Source organism: Tinamus guttatus, unplaced genomic scaffold (assembly GCF_059628265.1).
Source record: "Tinamus guttatus ecotype Peru unplaced genomic scaffold, ASM5962826v1 Tinamus_guttatus_pri_ptg000056l, whole genome shotgun sequence".
NCBI classification, from domain to species: domain Eukaryota; kingdom Metazoa; phylum Chordata; class Aves; order Tinamiformes; family Tinamidae; genus Tinamus; species Tinamus guttatus.
Genome location: NW_028288590.1, coordinates 1,656,701 through 1,675,663, shown reverse-complemented (window position 1 = coordinate 1,675,663; position 18,963 = coordinate 1,656,701). Strand labels below are relative to the sequence as shown.

Genomic DNA, 18,963 nt, shown 5'->3' with positions numbered 1-18,963 from the left:
ATTCTCTGTAGAGAGAACCCTTGTTAATTATTAAAGTACAGTATCTTCTAAAGTACATCGGCGTCTTTTATATGTAGCTTAGGTTATTAGAATGAACTGAATACCAAATCTGATTTGTATGCACACTTGTAAGAGATTTTCAAGAAAACAGTAAAGCTTCACACTTATGTTTGAATTATGTAATTATGTAAAACATAGCATTCCTCTGCATATCACTTTCTTAAAAAATAAAAGGGGGGGGCAGGTATTTATTCTGCTGAACGTATTAGCAGAAGTTTAAATGTGGTTGAGCCACCTAAAGGGTAGTCAGCCCCTTCTCCTGCTTTTCTGAAGAGAAAAAAAAAAAGAAAATCTTTAATTCTTAGTTTTGTCAGTCCATCACTTTTCCTGAGTCCTAAGACACAAGTAAACAAAAGACTAAAGTAAGGACATAACAAGCACAATAGTTAGCTGGAAGGACTTTAAGTCAAGAACAACAGTAACTCTATAGGATAGTATTGCTGAGTGGTGGCTTTTCTCTATACAGAGAGACAGATGGGGAGGATATGCAATAATCTTGTCTAGGAAATTGCCATGACTCATAAATTTGGACTCAACGTGACAAATTATCTGACAGATTTCAAAACAGTGAGAAAAACTGGTGTCAGATTGAGATATTATCACATCTCAGCGTGAAGTCCAATGGCAGCTGGAATTATTGACCACCTAACTTACACTGATCTCCTACACTGCTGCTGAACGGCAGCATCAAAACCATCACATAGCACAAAAGAGAGAAAAAGAACGTAACTGTTAAGGATGGAGATGTGCCAATTTAAAGAGTGATTATATTTTTCCTTTATTTGTGCTATCTTGCACATAGTGTAAGTTGTTCATAGTTCCACCCTAAGGGCTCAGTCACGCTCAAAAGTAAGCACTTGGGAAAGTTCTAAGAACCGCTTATGCACAGAACAGCCACCAATCTCCCTTTTTCTTTTTTTGGAAACTGCAAGTTCACCAGCTGATTACAGCGGCGAGCCTTACGAGTACTGGCAACGGAGGGGTTTTGGCAGATGCTCTGGCTCTCAGAAATACTCTTCATAAGGCACCAGAGGGACTATGGCTCCCATGGCTTTCAGAAGTTAGCATTACCTGTGCATCTCCTCAGCATCACCTGTAACTACTTCTTTCTTTTGGTTTTGTTTTCAAATTAGAATGAGGAAGTAGAAAGAAGATAATTTAAAAAAAAACTCCACTTAAACAGAGATAGTTAAATCCCACCATATTGGTGAACATGGTGGGGGTCTTTGGACAGACCACAGAGCAGTGGAGGGGTCGCTGCAGGGGCTTCTCAGGGAGTAAGAGTCACAGAGCAACAAACTATTTTCTCCTCTTCCTCTTCTGCCTGGCTTCCCGCGCAGCTCACAAACCTCAGCCAAAACCCATGAGGTGCTTAATCATCTCGCTATCACCTCGGCGACCCAGAAATAATTTCAAAGGGTAATTTCCAGCCACTTTCTCCCCAGTGACTCACCCTCGTTGGCTCAGCAAGTCACTGCTCTCCCTCCAAGCACTTCCAGTGCCACCGCTTCCCACACGGCGTCAGAAGCCTCCGAGCCCTCTGGGCACGGACGGCGCCATGGGCTCATGTGAGCTGTCCCCATGCAGGTCACGGCAGCCACCCGGGATCAACTCCTAGCTTTCCAACAAGGCCAAGTCCCTCCTCCCGCCATCCCATCTCCCCCATGGCCTCCCAGTGTTGCTCCCGTGCCTCCTTTGCTCTATCTCATAAGGGTGTCCCCCCTTGCCTGCCAGCTCACCCAGAAAAAGGGTTTCCAAGGCAATGGGCCAGTTCCACCGATGCCAAATGAACACATTATCTCCTGCATCCAGGCCCCCAAGTGCCGTTATCCACAGCTCAGTCTGAAATCTGGGGTTAAGCCTGGAAAGCTGAGGAAATCAAAAGGGCGCTTGGGGGCAGCGCGTAAGCGCTTTCATGCCTGCTCAAAAGCCTATGGTTCATCCAAATCCTGCACACAAGCGTATCTCCCTTCCTTACAAAGTACAGCGGGCTACGAAAGCATCCGCTTCCCTTTCTCTTTACAGCAGACTATAAAGACCCTGTGCGCTATATTCTCCTTGTACCCTCCAGAGCCTGCTAATAAAAATCTGGGTCGCTCGCAGCACATATATGGGAGAACACAGCTCTGCAGTGTGGCTTTTGCACCCGTATATTGGTAAAACGCAGAACACACCATAAGTATGCATAGGGAAACACAGCTATAGCTGTCTCTAAATGTGGGATGCATTTGCAAAATCTCGGCAGTGATCAGATTTTAATATGAAATTAGCTGCCTACAAAGGCCTAGAATCTGCGCTCAGCCGTGGCAAGCAGCACCTCAGAGGCTTCCCTACAATTTCAACAGAGGGACAGTGTTGTCAAAGTCTGCAAATATGCAGTCCTGAAACATATGACCTATGTGCTTGCTCTTCAGAATGGAAGGATCCAATTCTCTATAATTTCCAAGAGAATAAATAAATAAATTTTACCAGCTTGAAGATAAAGAAAAAAAACTATTTGTATTCAAAACCGATCTGCGGCTTAGCTGCTCCTGCAGCTCCCTGTCTTTACATTCTAAAAAAAAAGAAAAATGTTTTAATAATTTTAGATTGCCTATTTACAGCTTTACTCCATGCAGCATTAAAGGCCTCATTCATTTCCCATTAGCACATTTTAGTTAAAATTAACACATAATCATTTTCAATGATCTGGCTTTCAATATGTTTGTAAACAAAAATTAATCTTGAATGTAATACAACGAAAAGCTTTGGAATTGTTAGAAATCAGCCTGATAGAACTAATCATCAAAACCACACTTTTCGCTTAGGAAAAAAAAAATCCAAGAACCTTAAGACTGCTGGTTGTCCCTAGCGTTCCTCAGGATGGCTTCCTGGGATGCAGGACTGACACAATTCCCCCACACCTTTGGCAGTGTGACAAATTAAAGGAAACAGAAGACTTCAGGAACAGGTTCAGCACTTCAGGAGGAGAGAGACTAGGCAGTGAATGCCCGAGGAACCAGGAGCGAGCAATAATCTCAGCATCCTCAGAGCAACACGCAAATCTCTCTCCATGTATCCTGATATCTGCCCTATGAGGAGAGGCTGAGGGAGCTGGGCCTGTTCAGCCTGGAGAAGAGAAGGCTGAGAGGGGATCTAATCAGTGTCCTCAAGGGAGGCAGTGAGGAGGATGGTGCTGGCCTCTTTTCAGTGGTGGCCACCGACAAAACTAGAGGTAATGGCCCCAAAATGAAGCACCAAAAGTTCCACAGGAACTTTAGGAAAAAAAATTTAACAGTGAGGGTGACAGAGCACTGGAACAGGCTGCCCAGAGAGGTTGTGGAGTCTCCTTCTCTGGACATCTTCAAAACCCGCTTGGATGCAGTCCTGTGCCACGTGCTCTAGGTGACCCTGCGTGTGCAGGGGGGTTGGACTAGATGACCTCTAGAGGTTCCTTCCAACCTTAAGCATTCTATGATTATATGATTCTATGATAAGCCATAACTATACACAAAACTACCAGCCACCAAAACCTCTCTGCTAACGGTTAGGGCTCCTCACTGACAGAGGAATGACAGCAACATTTTTGTTTGTGGAAGCTTCAATGCCCTAAGTAATAGAAAACTTAAATATAGGCACAGGAGAGAGATAGCCAGAGCCAAAAGAAAAGTCTGAAAGAAAAAAAAAAAAAAAAAGAAAGAAAGAAAAGAAAAGAAAAGCTCGAGGTGCTGAGCAAAGAGGTTCCCTTGGGTTTTCACTGCTGGGGAAGCCCTCAGGTCCACGCAGCAATGGCAAAGAGTGACCTGGTCACCAAACACATGCTGTCAAAACCCACCTCAGAGCACCTCTCTGCCTGGTTGTCTGAGCCTGTGGCTCAGATAAGGGCAGATGTTAGGAGAAACAGAAGAAATTTTGGACTACAAAGTTACTGTCAGAAGTGTGAGTGCTCCTCTTTCCAGAAGACCATGATTTTTTTTTCCATGAGCCACGTTAGTTCTGACTCCATGGTTACGTATAGAGTTTTCCCACACAACCTTTCCTCTTTTGGTGCTGATCGTTAGTTCTAGGTGACTGCAAAGGTGCTTCCTTATGAGGAAGGTACTTAGGGAATTAAAAGGAAGCCCCTTTAAAGCACAGTGATACAAGTCTGCATACAGCTTACTACGTAACATGCACGTTTGTGGCAAGCTACAAAGAAATACTACTAAGTTACCGGCAGACAAATAGACAGTTTGCCAGAATAATTTCCCTGAAAAAAAAGAGCGTAGCAAGTTAAAACACAAATAATGTCCTAACACACCTTGTCAAGTTAATATTCTAATAATCTTATGCTGCTGCACATAAAATATGAAGGAAGCTCCAGATGATCAAAAGAGGCTCAGCTAGCTTTAAATATGAGGGCTAGTTTGATGCTAACAGAAGGTGTGATTCATAAAAACAAGTGGCCAGGAAGGCAGGGTCTCAGCCCCCTCATCTAGAGAACCACTGTGCAACATCGGACCCTTCCCTGGGCACCCCAAACCCCGCTCCTCCTGTTCTCCCAGCCAGGGATATGACAAGGGACTTTAAAACTCACTCCTGTGTCACTCAGCATGACACACACTGTTTATCTTTCCTATAGATTAATACTGACATTAATTGTGCATAAAGTTTGAGCCCTTGAACCTACTCTCATGTCTCTGCAGGACCAGGACTGAATATTGCATAAGAGCCACATGGTTCACAAAGTCCTAAGCTTAATTTGGGTTCAACTGCACAGGTAGAGCACACAGGTGATCCTCAGCACAGCATTGCTCTTCATTCAAAAATCTCTTCCTCTCAATTCCTGTCATAGTTAATACTTAGAACACCTGCAACTTTGAGTTAGTTACACAGCAAATTTAGAAAACCATACTTGCTATATTGAATCAAATAATCTGGAAATGATACTGAAGAACGCATTTCAAAATCTGAACTTGGACTCCTCAGTGTTCAAAGGGCACAACCAAAACTGAGTTGTGCTTTGTGCTGTACTAATACAGAGCAAGAGCCCAACAGGGCGGGCCACAGATTAAAACTGCAGCTGGAAGTTTAGAAAAACAAATTTATATCAAGTCCCAAATGCAAGAATTCTGACAAAGCACAACAGAAACTCTTGGGAATTTCTTTCCACCTGTCAGACAAGAAACTCCAAAAGCAAGCTCCGCTGCCGCTTTGCTGAAGTGCCCCATCGGGCAAACTCCTCACACACAGCCCCTATCTGCCATGCTTTTATTTGGACATCTTAGCCCCCGAGACGGTCCTAAATTCCATGTGATTCGGACACCACCACGTGCACGCACCAGGCGTTCGGGCTCCATCGAAGCTTTTCCTCGGAAAGTAACCCCAAAGCGGCCGTGCATTACATTACTTTGGCAAACCATGATGTCACCTGCCCTTCCCTCGGCGTCTCACCAGCACATCCCTCCCGCCGAGCAGGGCGCTCCGCGCACGCCTCGCACAGCAGCTACGCCAAAGTTTCGCTGAGCAGCGGCGCCCGCAACACGCGCCCGCACCGCGGGAGCGGCCGCAACGCAGGGGACCCGCGCACCGGCCAGCGCGGCCGCGCTCAGCGAGGAGCGGACAGAACCGCGCACCGGCACCGCCGTGCGGACAGTCTCCGTCTTTAACCCTCCCTCCTCTTATTTCCTCTCTTTTTAGCGCCTCGTTTTTTTATATGTATTTTCATTTATGTCTTTAGCTGGTGGCCTCCCCAGGAGCCGCGGGTGAAGGCGCGAGGCGGCCGCCCGGTCCCCGCGGCGTGGCGGGCAGCGGGAGGCGGGGAGGCCGCGCCGGCACCCGCCGCCGCGCTCCGCTCCGCGCCGCCCCGCGCCTCCTCACCTCCAGACCTGCCCCAGCTGCAGGATGTGGACGAGCGACTGCAGGAGCCAGACGCAGCAGGCGCACGAGGCCGAGGCGCCGCCGCCGGTGCTGCCGCTGCCGTTCGTGGCGTTGCTCTTGCTGGCCGTGGACGGCTGCCGCTGCGGCGCGCCGGGCCGCGCGGCCGCGATGTCCGCGGGCGCCGAGGCGCTGCTCACGAGCCCCTTGCTCTCGGCCGCGGCGGGGCAGTGCGCGGCGGCGGCGGCGGCGCTGTCCTCCGTGCTGAAGTCGTGCGCGAACCAGCGGAAGCTGAACACCTGCACCGAGAGCGAGCCGAGCAGCACGAAGAAGAGCGTGAGGCCGAACCACCAGCGCTGGCCCCGCAGGTAGTAGTCGACCGCGAGCCACACGTCGGTGCCCACGTCGGCGAAGTAGACGGCGAGCGCGGCCAGGATCCAGAGGCAGTCCCAGAGCGAGTAGCGCCGCTGCTCCCGGCCCAGGCGCAGGCAGAGCGAGGAGGAGCCCCCGCCCGAGCCCCGCGAGCCGCCGCCGTCCCCTGCGCGGCCGCCGCAGCAGCAGCGGGAGCCGCCGCCCGAGCCGTCGCCGCCGCAGCACCCGCCCCCGGGCGCCTCGTCGTCGTCGCTGCCGCCGCCCGGGCCGCCGCCGCCGCCCGCGGGCAGCCCCGGCGCCAGGGCCGGCACGGAGCCCGAGTGCTCCGAGTTCTGGAGCGGCGTGAACGCCACCTCGCCGCCCTTCTTCCTCTTGAGCCGCCCGTCCGACTTCGCGGCCATGATGCCTCGCCGAGCCCCGCCGGAGAGCGAGCGGCGGCGCCGAGCGCCCCTTTATCCCGCGCCTCCCCCTGCTCCTCCTCCCTCCCTCCTTCTCTCCCTCCCTCCCTGCCGCGCCTCCGCCTCCCGCCGCCGCAGCGCCCGCCGCTCCCCGGCTCCGCGCACCGCGACCCGCTCCCGCCGCCGCCGCCCGCCCTGCCCGGGCCGGCAGCAGGCGGGGCAGCGCGCGGAGCGGCGCGCGGAGCGGCGCGGAGCGGAGCAGAGCGGGGCGGCGCGGCCCGCCCCGCGCGCCTGAGTGACGGCGAGCGCGGGATGACCTCATCCCTCCGCCCGCGCCGCCGCCGCGCGCCGGCCCAGGGGGCGCTCGGGCGCCGGGAGGGCGGTGGAGGGGGCGCCGCCCCGGCCCGGACCCGGCGCCGGCACCGGTACCGGCACCGGCGGGAGCTGCGGGCAGCCCCGCCGCCCCCCCGGCCGCCCCGTCCCGGCGGGGGCCGCGCAGCCGCTCCGCGCCTCTCCGCCGCCGCTCTGCAGAGCTCGCGCCGGTGCCTCGGCGGCGGAGACGCCCCGTCCGCGATCTCCAACTTAGGCTGGGGGCCGAAGCGGGCCGGGCCCCCGAGGGCTGCTCCCCGCTCGGCTCCGCGGCATCCGCGCGGTCACTCCGCGCGCCGCAGAAAAGCAGCGGCTGGAAGCGGCGGGGGCCGCCGGGTGAAGTCGGGGTTTGGCCCCAGCCTCCTCCCACCTCCGTCACCTACATATCCAAAATGTATAGAAGGTAGAAACGTATGGGATGAACAACGGATTGCCTTCTCTCTCTCTCTCTCTTTTTTTTTTTTTTTTTTTTTTGTTGTTTGTTTCTGTGGAATCTTTTACAAGCGTGTCCCCCCGCATCCCCTTAAAACAGAGCAGTGGAATATTATTTTAGCCACGTTGCTAGAAAATCTTAATAGGAATGCCCGTGAAACTATGATAGGACGCTGGTGCATGAACATTTGTGACTAAATATAGCCCCTTCAAATTAATTAAAGATTATATAGGTAGCTTTAAAAAAGTGCCTTCCAACTCTTTAAGTGTATTTAGTAAGTGTAATGTAGCCTTTTGGAAAGTAGCTTTTATAGATATGCACTCCGGACTTTAAGAAAAGATGACATATGTATTGCTATATTGTTCAAGGCACACTAAACACACAAAAATCAGACTTTGGAAGGTGAAGAACACACAAACTTAATTTTGCTTGTTTGTTATTACTCATTCCAAGGCAGTCTTTCATTACACAGTCACATAATGTCTCTTAAATAATATACAGTTGCTCTGCAGTCTTTGTTATGGTGGTAGAGCTGTACTCTTACTCCTAATTCTTTTGTAACCCTGCATTAATTTAATTCTCATTATAGTCCATATGATCTTTATTGGCTTAGACTTTCAATGCAAATTGCTTCTTTCTCCAAGAATCTTTTAATAATTCAGTCAGCACCTATATATAATACAATATATCCACTTAAGATTCCTTTGTCAGGAGAGGAGGTGCTTAATAATGAAGCTAATTTAGCTGCAGGCAAGGTGGTTTATATATATATATATCAACAAGTTTTCAATATTCTATTTATGGTTACATATTTAATAAAATGGTTTAGTGTGTGCAGTTCAAGTTACTTTAATTGAATCTGTGTGATATAGGACTAAAAGATGTTACATATTTTTAATGACGATTAGAGGGTGCAACATGATGGGGAGGGCAGAGGAGCAAGGAAGGGATGACTATGCTCCTAGTGCTGAAATCCTCATTGGAGAAACTGTAGGGGAGGGGGCAGTGGTTTGGGGGCGTCTGACCTGAATCTGATGGGGATGGAGGTGTGGATTTACTTGGATGGCGGGAAAGAGGAGATCAGGGTCCCAGCCACTCAAAGGGCAGAAGGTGCCCGCTGAGCAGTGCAGCAGGTATTTAGGAAGGTAGATGGTGTCAGTGGGACCACTCTGCCATGATCTGCCGAGGCCGCAGATCCCTCGGCTGCCAGACAGTGTGAAGGAGGTAGCTGCCAGGGCCAGGCAGCCCTGGCATCCTCCTTTCTGTGCCCCAGGCTTTAAGCTCATTTTTTCCACTGTATTTACTTGCAGTAGCTTCAGTCAGAGGCAGAATTTGAGATCGATCCATAGCCTTGAAAGTCTCCAGCTCACCAGAACACTTACATCAGAGCCATAAATGTCAGCGTGCTGGCCGTTTTACTGTGGCACAGAGCAGGGGACATGTCTTCCTTCATTTCCTCTTTTATCTGCTCTGCTGTTCTTCCCTCTCCTTTCTTCTTGCTTTAGTTTGTTTTATTCTTTCTTGCACTCCGCTCCTGTTGCATTTCTCAGTGGAATAATATTCTTTCCCACTTTTTTTTTTTTGTCTTTCTGTTAAATGCACACAGTGATGACCACTTGAAGCTGCACTAAATCTAGGGCCCTTTGATACTGTCAGAGAAGTGCTTCCTTTTTGGTTTCTCACTTAAAAGGTGATAAATGGAAGGTATCCCCCCAAATATGTAAGTGTTGAAGAGACTGCAAGAAACTGAACCAGGTATCCTTGTTACACTGGTATAACTCTTCTGGAGATGTGTGAGGGCCAGAAGGGTTTGTATATACACAGTGTATATGTGCATATGCATTTAGGAATGCATATGCATTTAGGAAGTCTGGCTAAATCCCCCAAATATTAACTACAAAGTATAGTCGAAAGGTAAAAATTTGAATGCAGACATCAATATATATTCCATAACCTAAAGTACAAACATATCAATTTCCCATGCAGAGCTATATTTTTCTCTGAAGAATATTTTATTCTCAGCTTTTTTTTCCCTCCATCTTTCTTTAATAAAAGCATTTTTATGGGTACCACAAATATCACTTTTACTTTGTTCTGAATTACAACTGCTGTTTGCTCTTTTCTCCTACCCCACATTTTGCAAATTATCTTTGTCTAATTTAGGAAGAGTTTTTTTTTTTTTTTTTTTTTTTTTTTTGGGTACTCTAGTCATTCAGGTTTTTATTGTAGGCTATTATCAGCTCAGACCTAAATGTCCAGGAAATAGGCATTTGGGCTCCAATCCTCTTATCTTTCTTCGGCAGTATTTTTTAGTTTTGTCAATTCCTAACCATGATCTTTCTCGCAATCTTTTTTAGCTGGAAAACATAGAGGGCTCTATCAAAACACACTTAAGATTCTGTCTGTAGCTCTCTCATTTTGCCATTAGATTATCTTTATGTGCTACGAGTATAATCAATTTTTCTATTAGTTGTTTTCCAAACAATCTCCAAATCTATTTTCTTTTGTTTGGTAATATGCTGACTATTGCAGTTTAGTGCCTTAGGGGTGTTTCTTCATTTTCTTAACCAAACCATTAGGATGAGTTTGTTTTCCCTAGCTCTGACACCCTGTGGCACTACTTCTGCACAGAAGCCTGCAACTCTAGTCTTTCGGGCAGCACTTTTAGCAGATTGGAGTTGGGAAGGTGACATGCAGGACTTTGCTGTCCTGGCAAGGCCTGGAGTAAGGCAATTCCTCCTGCCTAGTGGAGCACCTCAGCAGAGCCCACTAGGAATAAAGTAAGTGTTAAGCCATAGAGAGTTCTTGGGTGACTTCTACAAGACCTGGTGACTCATTTGGATTTCCTCCCTCCCTCCCTCCCTCCCTCCCTCCCTTCCTCCCTTCCTCCCTTCTCACCTAGATATACCTACCTAGATATATCTTCCAAGATTTTTGTTTTATTTCTCTCCCAAAGGCACTCAGTGCCTTTTCGCGCACTTTCTTTCTGTCTGGCTGGCTGGGAGTGACACGAAGTTGGGGCAAGTGGATGGAGACTCTGAAGAGCATCTATTTTTCTTTCCTCTTTACTTCCGACACAGTCTCAGTACCCTGATTCCCTACCTCTTTCTTTAATTATCATCCCACATTAAAACAGAGCCCCTTGTACAAACACTCATCTCTGAATTTCTTTAAATGTAGCAATTGAAAATTATTTTGCAAAATATTCACAGGCTTCAGATGTTTTCAACAGATTAATGTTTAAACTATACACACAGTAGGTGTCAGTAGGAGTTATGGTACAGAATATATGTTTAACATTTACACACTAAAGTATTTAATTGCCTTCCTGTCCAGATATCTTCAGTCACAACAGGCACATGCCAGTGTATGTGCTGATAACTTAGCTACTTCACTGAAAAGGGAGGGAGTATTTCATTTCAATTAAGCCAATAATCATCAAATTCAGATAAGAACAAATTAGGAAAAAAGTTTACACAAATACTTTCATTGACAACATTTGTAAATTGTTAATATTAACATCTTATATATTCTTAAACATAATGAATGCAAACAGATATTGTTTGCTTGTTGTGGCTTGAGGTAATTTTATTCATATTCCCATATGCAGACACACACAAAAATATTTTTGAACTACAAGCTTGCCTTTAAAATTGAGAAAAGATGCATGAATCAAGTATTCCCATATGTTCATCTACTTTTACATTACAAAGAATACTCTGAAATGTTACCTGGTTTCAGGAATTATTTTGTGCTATAACATTCTCCTACCAATTCATGTATTTCTTAGGTATAAATCTATTTTCTGTAGCATGTATAGGTTCTTGTGAAGATGCAGACATACATGTACTCACCACAAGAGATCTGGCAGGGTAGAAATCCAGTGAATTTGAATCCGGGGCACACACATAGCTTTAAGTAGTCCAGAAATCAACTTTAAATCATTGCTGCTGTTCAAATGCTCACAATTTTGGCACATACTTAATTTTCTTGTGCTGTGGTTTGTCTTCTTTTTTTGTGTACTTGCAGAAAGCTTAAAGATTAGATGCATATAAGCACTAAATATTTGTTGCTGTTCTTGTCCTTACTTTTTCTGGCTTCCAGCACCCTATACTGCTTATAGAGGGTCTGCAAAGCTGTTAACACCAGTGTTGCCTCTGCAGGAGGACAGAGTTGTAGCCCTGGAAAGCAGAGGCTGCCTGGACTGACAGAAGCTGGGGCATTTGACCCCACAGGAGCATTGGGAGGAGCAGAGAAACGATTCTTCAGGTGGAAGAGGCAGGACTGTAGTGGACAGATGCTGCTGCTACTGCTGCCTTCCCTTTGTCTTCCTCCAAATAAATGAATTCCTGATTTACATGGACAGAATGGTTGAGAACTGTTTAGCTTAGATGACAACATACTATGTTGTAAGTATGAAGTGATTTTTTTTTTCAAAGTTTTTGAAAAAATTAACTGAGGACTTCTTAAATTTGCATGTATTACTTAGAAGTTGATGTCAGTGACCTTTCTTGTTGCTTCATGTTTTGTATTTACATATACAACCAAAGATGGTCATAAATATATAACTAATGATAGTAATAGAGAGAGCCACATGGGAAGACACTGCAAGAAGCAAGTTTGCAGAGAAGCTTGGTACAAAGCTCATGACTTTTTCACTGCCATTTGGCATTCAGACACTGTTGAACAACCAAGCAAAGCACATTTTATGAGAGATGGAAATGGTATTTATGGGGTGCCTAAGAAGGCATTAGCATGACCTATTGCACTGTATTCAAGAGAGAATTAAGAATTTTCCAAAGCTCAAAGAAGAAAGGTGGAAAGACTTCTTTTGTTTGTTGCTGTTATTGCTTTAAAAGATGCCAAACCACAGACATGTACAAGGAAGATTCTACCATAGCACAGAAAGTCAGGACACCTCTTTATATTGGTGTCCAGTTTGGATAAGTTCATGGACTTTTCCAGACTACTGCTCTTCTTTATGGAAAAGGAATTTGAAGGTCCATTTTAACTGATGTATGAGCAGAGGTTGTTTATATTGTTTATATTTGTAAACACAGTTAAAAATACTAACAAGTCACCAGGACCAGATGATATTCATCCAAGACTGCTAAAGGGACACAAAGGATCACTTGATATTTTGGTTTCCACAACTGATGAATTGCAGGATAGAGAGATGCAATATAACTGCTCTTATTTTTTACTTAAGAGGAGGATCTCTTTTCTTTTGCATGATGAGTTTCAGCTAAGCCACACTTGGAATTGCTGTGAGAATATTAAATGCTCCAATGAGCCAGTCAAAATATGGTTATATTTTTTGCACACCTTTAACAGCAGTAGCAAAGGAAACTGAAGCACTCCTGGGGCTAAAATGGGCAGAAATATGTCCATAAGATCAATTAAGAAATATATAAAAGCACACTGGGGAAAAAAAAAAAAAAAGGTAAAATTAAATAATACCTGGCTCTTACTGGACACTTTCAGTCTTTTATGTTTAAGTTTTGCAAGTTGTAATATTCTATTTTTAATGCTGAATATTTAATGGCTTGTTTTTGTGCTTTTCTCATCTTTAAGTCTGTATTTCCTCAAACTATATATATATAAAACTAATGAGAGATTTTTTAATTGTTTGAATTATGATTTTCTGCAAGATTCAAGTGTATGACTCATGTTTTCTGCTTTGGAATTCCTCAGAACTTGAACCCAATCCCACCGAAGCATCTGAGTCAGAGACAAGGAGCCTCTCACAGTATTGCCTCCAGCTGGTACCTAAATTTGACAAGATTTCAGGCTTTTAGATTCTCATCATTTGCATAAGTAGGAGTCCTAACTTCTCATTTTTGTTAAAGGACAATAAGCTTTTTTTTTTTTTTTTTCCCAAACGCTTCTAACAAAATGTCTAGGAAATTATTTTTTCAAAAGTCTTGCTGAAATAATTAACAAAATCCCATACTCATGAGTAATGCAGAATTCACAGCCAACACATCAAAGTGACTTAGCACTACTCAGTCCAAAATGTGCTCCAAATTTACCCCATTTTTTCATACCTAGATTTTTGCCCTCAAGGCAGAATGTCTGGAAATGTCACTTGGGGATATTTCCTAGAAAGTGCTCACCTTGTCCCCGAATGTTATTCACACTGTGCTATTCTCTTGGTGTCTTTGTTGTGGGACCTATTGCTTTCTTGCCTGGTAACTTGCCCTCCTTTATGGATCTACAATGAGATGATGGAGCAGGGGGAAGACAGCAGTAGCTGAGCCCCTCTCTCCGCAACTCTGCTTTTCAGTGCTACATCTCTGGCCTGCTTAGGAGATATCACTTAGGATGCACCCTCAGTGCAGTGTATTGAGAGTAAAGGAACCTGCAGCAGCAGCAGCAGAGCCCTGGCTTCTGCCACACAGGTGGTAACTCCAGCGTCGCTCTAGCCTGCTGTTTTGTCAGGAAGTTGTCCTGCTTGCAAAGGATAGAAATTAAGGCATTCCGATGCCCTATAGGCCCAGTGCCAATGTATACTATGTGGAAGAAGCAGTTTTCCCGTTTGGCTACACAAGCTAAATGTTCTAACTAACTGGCATGTCCTCCAAGCAAGAAGATCAGAAGGTCCCTATGGCACTTTTTATTTATTTTTTTAATCAAAGTGCAATCCCTTTAAAATATGTCCTGACAGCACCCACGATGCTCTTGAAATGAAGTCTCTGCTGCAGTAGCATTCCTGCAGTAAAAGGCTTGAAGAGTTTACAAGGATGTGGATCTGGGGAAGAGAGTCTAATACCTGATTTGTGCACTGTACAGGTAGAGGAAATAATTTCCAAACAAGGAAGCTGTCTGCTGAAAGAGGGTGTTCACTGTTAGTAATGAAAAACAGATTAGGAAGGCATTATTTACACCCGATAAATCAGAAATGGCATCAAAGAGAGCTCGTATTACAAACTATTAATGAAAGACATAATAATGAAACAAATCACATAATAGATCACAACAAAGTGTTTCGATGTGATGAATACTGATACTAAGTAAATGAACTGAGCACTCTGGGGATACAATTTCAAATCCATTCCAACGTGCATGGTAGCAGTGTAAGCAAAACCAGCACTTTTAGAAGAAATTGACTGTATTATATTGCTCAGTCAGATCACATCCACATCATACACTATCTCTCCACTTTGATGATGTATAGAGAAAAATGAAATTGTTTGCCAGGACCCATTTTTTTGTGTGTGTCAAAGTAACCAAAATCTCATCTCCCATGCCTACATAACTTATTTCAGAGTAGTGTGAGAAAACAAACATTAAATATATTAAAATGACAGTCAGACAATGTTTTATCAGCATGGATTAGAAAATCATTTAATTCTTGTAATTATAGAAAGACATACAGTAATAACTTCTGGTACAGAACATGAAGGAGAAACAGGAACCTACTCTAAAATTCAGAATTTCATACAATTTTTAAAGTTAAGAAGTACTAAAAGCAAGGCTTTTGATTAAATAGAGGGATGCCCTACATCTTTTATGCAGTATTTCTATTCTAATGACACATATGAAACTTCTGCTGGTGTGCAACTCATCATTTCATTTCAGATTCATCTGTATCCTTGACACTTCTTAGGTCAACTCCTGCAATTTCAAAGCTGACCAAGTCAAATATCTGTATAGTTATAGGACATTTGTGAATTTACAGCTAAATATGTTTCTGCATTTTCTCAAATATTTTATTTTATTTTATTTTATTTTATTTTATTTTATTTTATTTTATTTTATTTTATTTCTTTAAAGTAAATGAAATCACACATCCAGCAACAGAAAGACAGCTGGATACTTAAGAATGGGATCTACAAAAGTCAGCAAGCTGAGCAGGAAATAGCCTTGCAATATTATAAAAAAGCTATTGCAATATTACTCATGACAGATGATGGAAATTTTGGGGGGCAGTCTCTAAAGAGACCTGTCGAATCTAAAGGGTCTTAGTTGTGGCTCCAGATGGAGCATATTCTTACACAAGATTTATTATGAAAAGTCAGTGGGAAGGTTACAGGCATAGAGTAAGCCCATGAGCACAAATTCTATGTCTCTTTGGGCTATATACCTAGACCCATAGAAAAAGGAAGTAACCTAGTGAGGCTGAAGAGTTTTGTACTTTTTTTGGAAAATATCTTGAGAAAATGCACATTTTAATACATTTTGAAAATGAAACAGATTTATCAGCTTAATAAATATTGACTGATTTGACCCAAGAACTAATGATAACTTACCCACAAATTATTACTGAAACAAAAATGTTTATGATACTGCATACATCTACTCACAAATGCTGAGATGAAGTCTACAGAGTAAATACTACAGATTTAAATTTCTGTTTTCTAAATTTCAGTCATGCAAAGTTGCTGAGCATCTCTAATTGAATTGGGATGCTGTGCTCATATTGGACATGTTTAATTTAGCGTGATGTCTTTAATGCACCATTTTGACATTCCTTCACAATAATTACAATACCCTCAACATTTTAAAATAAAAGTTAATCAAATCAGTATAAATCTAGAAAAGCAACATATTCAGAAAGAATCAGCAAACAAGCAGCTATGGATAAAGTTTCACTACAGTGCGGCCATCACCTTCATCTTCAGCCAGCCACCTTGAGAGAAAAACATAAAAACCTGTCATGGGTACAGCATGGATGATACATAATAATCAGAAAAGTATGAAGGGCCTGATTCTGCAATTTTGATTTCTAGGAGAGTTTTAATATTGACTTATTCAGGAACAGTAACCAGACTGAAAAAAAAAATCCTAGAAAAGATTTTCCTTTTCCCAGAAAGGAAGTCCATTCTGTGTTTGCAAGTTATTATCCGTAAACTCCATTCCAGGGATTGGTTACATCTCATGACTCCTTGATGGCCAACAAGATGGCCAGAGTCTTGTAGTGGGCCCAACCCTTCTTCCATAGGGGGTTGGAAGGCAACCCTTCTTGCTTATGGAGGTTTTACCATTTACTACATGAAAAAAAGACCTAATTCCAAAGCTAACATTTTGTAATGATGACAACCAGCACTATAGAGGCAATGGCATTCATTTCCGATGAGATTTAATGACCTCTAGCACTTTTGCAAGGCTTGTGAGAGGCTACCTGATGCAACCAACCAGGTACTCTCTGGAGAGTTGTCTCCCAAAGACTGAGCCCAGGAGAAATTCCCAGCTGGTGCAGAGTTACTATAACTAAGATCTGAATTTGCACCAAGGGAGATACGGGCTGATGCCTGTTGTTTCAGGCTGAAACACAGCTAATCCTGGCTGATAAAATAGCCCAAAGAAGAGCCAGAGCCATTGAGTGCAATGTCTATGTAAGACTATAAGCTTTTTAGTAGGCTACTAGAGGATGCCAACCTCCTGACAGACTTCTTGGTGATGAACATCTTTTAGAATTAGTATTTTAACTTTATTTATTTATTTATTAACCAACCAGATAAGACTCTATCTCTCCTTTTTTCTTTTTTCTTTTTTTTTTTTTTTTTAAATGAGAGAATGAACTCATTCCCCATTTATTCAGTAGGCTTATGAGATTGGAAGCCCTTTGAGCCCAAAGATGGTTGTGAATTTATTGCTTCCTGAGTCGCAGGAGTGCACTACAGCACCTGAGTCTATAAATATTCTGGGGAGTGGGCTTTCTAATCTCTTCTACTAAAAGGCTTCTTTTTTTAGAATAAATATCTATTCATTAGAGTAAGGATCTGACTGTAACCCACCAAGGTTAAGGTTAAATTAAAAGTCAGCAGTCTGAGTAAAGTCAGCAGTCTGTACAATAAATCTGTATTTCTTACTCTCCCACTTTCTCTGTTTTGCTTTTTAAAATATAAGAGTTTTAACTGATGTGACTGAGAAAATCTTTCCTTAATATACCCTCTTGGTACTAAAGCAGAGGTTTCACCATGATGTGATTCAAGTCTTCTCTCACAGCAGGATTTCTCACATCCCAATGTGTTTTTTATTATAAGACTTTAAATAAAATTGGAAAAATATTTGATGAATGTTACAAGCTATTTTTGAGAGATCTTTGCTCTGATCATTGTGGTCTGAGAATGCTTATAAAAAAACAGGTGGAACATTGACTGAAAATCCATTCGTGGATTATGGGTTGAGCAACAGGGTGACAATACGATCTAAGTAGTTTTGCTCATGCCCACTAGCATAAAATTAGGTATTTAGAAGATTAGACCGCACCTGATCATATATTTGGAAGAAGCTTAATGAAACTTATGATTTGCAGTGCTTTGCAGAGGTATGTATTTATATACTAAATGAAATTAAACGTTTTAGTAGATCTGCAGACTTGGCATTCTGAGAGGTTGCAACATTGGCTGAAGTTGGCAACAGCTTCACATTACTTAAACTGTAGTATCTAACTGAGTATCCAAGATGAAAAGAAAAAAAAAAAACCTTCTCTGCTTTGTTTTGAGTTCAGGTTTGGAAGATGACTTCCATAAACTTAAGTTCAGAGAAAGAATAAAACTAAATGTACTTGACTACCATTTCTCTTTTAAGATCATCAGACAATGTCTTTCTTTCTAGATATAGAAAAATTGCAATATGTTTTCATAATTCTCTGTTCTCCAGTGCATTAAAAATCTTATTTAAATGCCAAAACACATGAAGGTCTTTTTTTATTATTATTACTGTTTACTATGAAATGCTTTGTCTGTATGCTGTCAAGAAGAGTCACTTCAGATATCCCTTTCAGTTTAATCTCCAACCTCTGAGAAGAAAGTACATACTAGAAACCCTGACAGCTCTTTAACCAAATAAACTTTTAAATTTATATTATTAGCCCGCTGTACATTATCCTGTAAAAAGCTTTCTTTTACCTGTACGCTATTAAGCTGTATATACATCCTAGGCCTTTATTAAATAGACAATGAAACTGAATGATTTCAGAAGTAAATTAATGTTTCTTCTGTACAACAGTACTGAAAAACACTACTTTTTCAATTACTTGGAAAAAATACAGTATTTTCCTCTAAATAATTGTTCTTGACAAGTTAGATTAGAATTTGCCATCAAATTCAAAAGCTACTGGGAAGGGACTGATAGGAATACAAGAATACAATGCAGAAACAACTGACAGACTAGAAAGACTATTACTAATTCTTGCTATTTAAAAATTAGCTCCTAAAAAGTAATGGTGAGCAGATCTACTGACCTGTTACAGTTAAAGTAATACACTGAATTAGATACATCTGTGATTTCTACTTTTTCCAAAAACCAGCCACTTGCTGTAGAAGAAAAAATGAGCAAATTTAATATAATCAAAACACATATAAGGCGCAAGAAAGGCTTTTGATTTCATTTCCAAGTCTGAGTGATTCAGTACTTTCAAATGTATTCAATATCAATAATAAAACTGAAATGTAGATAATTCAAATTACTACCAACATTCCTCTGTTTTATAGAGAAGGTCTTTGATGTTTTTGACAGAAAATATAAAGGTAGATTTTTATTACAACT

General features: G+C 43.0%; 2 protein-coding genes across 2 annotated transcripts in view; both read right to left on the bottom strand.

Moving 5' to 3' along the window:
- Positions 1-6,668, bottom strand: part of XKR4 (XK related 4) — a 211,415-nt gene extending 204,747 nt beyond the window's left edge. The window contains exon 1 of the mRNA XM_088540137.1: positions 5,899-6,668. Coding sequence (XP_088396263.1) covers positions 5,899-6,668 — 770 coding nt within the window. The remainder of the gene's footprint in view (positions 1-5,898) is intronic.
- Positions 6,669-15,882: 9,214 nt separating this feature from the next.
- LOC104575099 (RP1 axonemal microtubule associated) overlaps positions 15,883-18,963 on the bottom strand; it is a 166,632-nt gene continuing 163,551 nt past the window's right edge. The window contains exons 57-58 of the mRNA XM_088540133.1: positions 18,659-18,727; positions 15,883-16,099 (exon numbers count right to left, since the gene is read on the bottom strand). Of these exons, the coding sequence (XP_088396259.1) occupies positions 16,045-16,099; positions 18,659-18,727 (124 nt within the window). The 3' untranslated portion in view covers positions 15,883-16,044. The remainder of the gene's footprint in view (positions 16,100-18,658; positions 18,728-18,963) is intronic.